This window comes from Trypanosoma equiperdum (assembly GCF_001457755.1).
Source record: "Trypanosoma equiperdum strain OVI genome assembly, contig: ctg_964, whole genome shotgun sequence".
Classification (NCBI taxonomy): Eukaryota; Euglenozoa; class Kinetoplastea; order Trypanosomatida; family Trypanosomatidae; genus Trypanosoma; species Trypanosoma equiperdum.
Window position 1 is genome coordinate 38359 of NW_027124936.1, and position 5201 is coordinate 43559.

The window sequence follows — 5201 nt, forward strand, 5'->3', positions numbered from 1 at the left end:
TATCAGAGGTATTACGTTGACCCAATTGTCAGTACAGAGTGAGGGACAATAAGTGAAGGTTGCGGTTTTTTTTCTTAAAAGTTTCGTACTCATATTTTACTTTCCCCCCCTCCCCACACCTTTATGTCAATATCTGCACGTGTGTGCTTAAATGAAACAGAGCGGGCTTGGAAGAAAAGGATAATGTGGAGACAGGGGTAAGGTAGAAATACTGGTATGTGTGAAAGTGCTGGTGCGTAGACTGAGAAAAATGTGCAAAACATAAAGTAATGAGGGAGTAAAGAGATGATGGATTGTTAGGAAGATCCGGGGAGAACGCAACTTAGAGAACAGGAAAAATAAATATAAATAAATATATGTATTCGATGTGTGAGGAGGTGTGAAATGGTTTCATTCGCCTGTCAAATATAGTTTGAGTTGATTCTTTCCCCCCTCTCCTTCTACTCGTTGCTGATTTTGATGACAATTTTTTAAGTTTTAACTTTCTTACTCCGCCTTCTCCCCCTCGTCATTGGTGCCGCTTCCGTTGGAGCGGTGTGCAACACTTTCGTGTAAGCCAGTTTGCGCGGATGTTAACTATCCCACTACCTTTGTCCCTTGTTTATTTTCGCACTGTACTCCTCATTACTGCGTTTCCTTGCAATTATTTCGCCTGCGCGAACGACACCGAACGTCTTCCCCCCTTTTTTCTTTGCCTTCGCACAGCTTCACGCATGTCACAAAGATCGAGGAAAGTTCCCACGGAAGGTGGTGTTTTATCTGTTAACAGCGGAAGCGGTCTTGCAATATGGAACGAATTACAGATACAACAGGAAAATTGGGGCGGTAATTTGGGTTTGCCGGCGAGGGAGCCTGGTGCCGTAGTGGAACTCGCCAGCACAGAAGGGAAAATTGTAGTGTCGACCGATCCGGAGCAGCGTAACATTTTCAAGGAGTGTATTTTGGGTTTGAGTGGTTCTGTAGGGGATATCACGTGTACAGATTTCGAGGTGAATTGGAAGCGACCGGTGGAGATATTCGCTCCGTTTCGCCCTCTAGTGCACCGTAATGTGACTCCCTTTTTTGATCCGTACGATACGGAGCGGGTGATTGGTAGTAGGGTTCCAGCTATGACGTCTCCTTCACGAAGGGCGGATTCAAAATCAAGTGCGGCAGCAATTCCTTTGCACATTCAGTTCCCTGAGATTGTGACGACCGCAGAGTTTCCCACTCCTGAAGCCCCTGCCACTGAATCACTGGCTTTCTCTGAGGAGGGGGTTGTTGGGCAATACCGCAAGGTACAACCTCTAACGCAGGCTTATGATGTCGGCCTTGAATTGGGTTGCGCAGCAACGCCTGCGGAGGCTTGCGGGTCGCGCTACAGCACGGACCTTCGCCGCCGGCTTAACCAAGCGGATGCTATTTCTCGCTTGTCAGAACCTCCACCGTTTGTGATGGACGCTTTCAACACTGCAATCCGATTTGTTGAGAGTGAACAGAACATCTTAACGAAGGGGAACTACTTGTGGGAGCTGATCCACCCACATGCCCCAGGGACGTGCCACCCGGTTTACAACCCATATGGAAAATACGTTGTTCGACTTTTCATTGACGGCTACTTTCGTCAAGTGCCGATTGATGACTATCTCCCCGTGGATGCTCTTGGTCGGCCATTTTTCAGCGTTACGGCGCAAAAAGAAATTTGGCCGGCACTCATCGCGAAGGCTCTCTTCGTGGCTTTGGGCCCAAACAGACATTTACTCTTTACTGACTCGGAGGCCATCATCGCATGTTTGTTAGGTGAATGGGTGCCGCAGCGTATTAACCCTCGAACTCAACCCGCAACGGCATGTGCACTGTTATTGAATGCCCGAAAAGATCAGTTGTACAACGACAGTGACGCGACGCACTTCTCGGCGTCCCAGGTGCTCACTCCGGACAAGGATAAGGGTGTTTCAGTGAGCACACAAGAACAGTGTAACACATCTCCTTGGGTGGATAACCAAATTAATGAGAGACCGGCTAGCCAAAGTAAGCGGGCGTCAAGACTGGAGACATCCTTTGCAAACGGCGCGAACAGTCCCTTGAGTTACGACATATCGGTTACTAACGTTCCAGCCGTTCCTGAGACTCCGGTTATTTGTGCTGTTGGAGTTCTGCCACATGACATGCGGAAATTGTACGTAATACACAAAGTAGTTGTTTTTCGGGATACCCTGGCCCTGAAAATTTCGACGAACCCACCATCAAGCATTATAGAACCGAAGGAGCTCACACTAGATAATAAAGACGAGGCAGTGCAGGGCTTGCTGCACCATCCATCTTGCGGTGATTTGGATCAAAGGGGAACCGGTTGGGCGGCATCTCAAGAATCAGCGGTGGCGTCATCCGCGTTTTGGGTCACCTTTGAGGAATTGGCAGAGTCACTAGACATAATAATTTGGCGGCAACTAGGTCAAGAGAGTCCATTTACATTTAATAGTCGAATTACCTATACAGATACTTCAAGTCATCCCAGGAAAAAGGGTGCCGCTTCTGCTGCAGCCGCTGCAACTACTGTGGCACGACAGACTGTCGTTCGGTGGATGCACATATCATCCAAAGCCCCAGAGCAGATTGCCATTGTTAATCTTGGGGGAAGCGCATCATGTCGTGCTGCAAGTGCTGTAATTGGTTCTCCCACCCCTTCTTTATTGGCTGCGGCGCACCAAACTCCGGCGCTGTCGATGATGGGGAGCGAATCGAGCCAGCTGAAAGCATTATCGGGAGAAGGGAGGGAGGTGCATCTCGATTTGTACAGGTGGGATCGAGGTGATGTGTTATGTCGTGCGGCCTCTTTTGCGTGCGAACCGAGTAGGCTAGAATGCATGCTCCACACTGTACCGGCCGGTTCACATGTGTTTCGCGTGACGGTTGTTGGACTAGAACCCCAGGAAGTAGTGGGCCTGTTTTCGACACGGAATTTTATACTAGGAGACGAAAAGGAAGCTCTTCGCTCAGCTAATATATTCAAAATGAGTGATGCAGGTGCTCATCCCGGGGTGGAAAAACCCAATGAAGAAGTTATATGGTTTAAGCACCGCTTTGCGGTGAAGGAACCAACAATTGTCTCCTTTGTTTTGAGCACGCTCGAAAGCGGTGAAGAGCTTTCGATGTACCGAGATATGCCCGGGGCTAGCGGGAAAGAGTCGAAGGGAGTTAAAACGCGCAACACAAACGTAAGGTTACATTCAAAGGAGGCTGCCGAGGGTTCCCCCCCGCGGGGGGCGCACGCAGAAATTATACCGTACTGCAACGTTTTGTTGGTGGATTTGGACGCGGGTACTTCAAAGCGTGGGGCGGTAGGCCATCTCGTGCGGCAGCGTATTGAACCCAATCAGAGGGGATATCTTGTTATGGCCTATGCGTTGGTTGAGGCGGACTCCATCTCATTTTCGTTGAAACCGGCAGATTTGTGTGCCGACTCTCCTTTAGAATATGGCTCGCCACGTGAGAAGGAAACCAATGGTCTCTCTCCATGCGGCGACAAAGGCCCCTTAACCCCCTTTGGAGTGAGACCGCATCTCTTTTCAAAGGGATGGTGGCGGCTTGTGGTGCTTTCTAGCGTTCCATTAGATTCATACAGGGCAATACCCAAAGACACGTGGTCGTTTGCTGAAAAGGGGCAACTTAAGCAAGGATCTAACGCCCTGCTCTTTTCCTACGCATGCACCGTGTCGGATCGTACGGATATTACTTTACTTCTTGATGTTCACTCACAGAGACCCATTCCGTTTCATATCAAAATATTTCGTGCCGGTGTTGAAGGTCCACCAGTGTTTGTCTCCGAGGAGTGTGTTAACCACCTCTTTGTCCCACACGTTGCTGTGGACGTTCCTGAAAAGGTGAAAAACGTCGCGTATATTATCGAGGCGTGGTTAGATAAGGAGAAGGTGGAGGAGTGGGAGCGTATGCGTCGTCTGTCTCAGGAGTTAAAGTTTCTACTTGCGGCTGAAGCAGCCAGAGTGAAGGCGGAAATGAAGCAACAGAAGGAGCTTCAGGAGTATCATGAGGATCCTCGTGCTTTTAAAGAACGTCTTTTGAATCAAGAGATGGGACCGGTCGAGAACCTTGTTCCGACTCCTTTAAGGGAACAAATGTCAGTGTCGTCTAAAAAAGGTCGACCATCTGTAGATAAGCGCAGGACGCTGAGTAACGCTGCGCCCAGTAGGCAAACGATTGTGAGGACCTCTGTAACACCCTCCACGCCAGCCAGTGCCGTCGCCGTCCACATCGATTCTATTGATCCTGAGCTTGTGGTAACTTATGACCTCAGGCTCTATTTTTCCGCAAAAACTGATGTCAAGTGTGTGGCCACTGGTAAGGATCCTCTGACGACTATGCGGGGCCTTTGGGTTCCACCAATTGATCCTCTTTTTGGGGAAGCCCCTCCGCTCTCCGGTGGTCGCTCGGGAGGGCAGCGTGGGAAGCAGAAGGATTCTTCTCCATCTCCTGAAGAATTATACAAGGCGGATCAGGGCCGTTTGAGCCGTCAAAATTTTCTTGAAAATCCCAGGAACCTCCTTTTTCCATATCTTCCACAGGGTGAAAAGATACGAGGGGTTGAGGAGAGCGCGCCGAACGCATTAGCAAGCACCCCTTCCATAGCGTTAGTGGTTGGGGTAGAGGATGAGCCCAACTTTTTGCATGCCCCTATTTTGGATGAATCAGCCCATCGTGTTCAACATTTCTCTCTGTACGCTACGGAAGTGGTACCACCAACGCACGGTTCACCAACGCAGAGCGCTTCCGGTGTTCCTTTTCTGCGAACTCGGTCCCCCAACGGCCGAATTGCACCGCCAACCTTTGGGAACAATCCGCCTCCGACGGATGATGACGCTCTTGCAATTGAACTGAAGACGCCGGTAAACGAAGTGTGTTTGTGGCTTGGTGAGGAACTCAGGCGGCAAGAGGAAAGACGTGCGGAATGCAGAAATGGAATAAAAACCCTAATGCGCGAATATTGGGAAACTCGAAAACCCGGAGCCGCAGTACTGGCGCTTCCCCATGCGAGGGAAGATGAGGGCAACAAACGACCGAGACCACGCTCGAAGATGTCGAGCTAAATGTATGTGGTTGGGAAAAGTTTACCGATTTGTGACACCTTTTTTCCCTTTTCTTTTTATTTTTAGACCGGTGGAAGCGTGCCATCGTACAACAGCGTCGCTATTATTATTATTATT

At 49.6% G+C, this 5201-nt stretch overlaps 1 protein-coding gene across 1 annotated transcript; it reads left to right on the forward strand.

The window, feature by feature from the left end:
* Nucleotides 1-713: 713 nt before the first annotated feature.
* Nucleotides 714-5084, forward strand: TEOVI_000606200 (uncharacterized protein; the record flags this gene model as incomplete). The annotated part of the gene is made up of 1 exon (XM_067227406.1): nucleotides 714-5084. One exon carries the CDS (start codon nucleotides 714-716, stop codon nucleotides 5082-5084), a length of 4371 nt encoding a protein of 1456 aa, XP_067083507.1.
* Nucleotides 5085-5201: the final 117 nt, after the last annotated feature.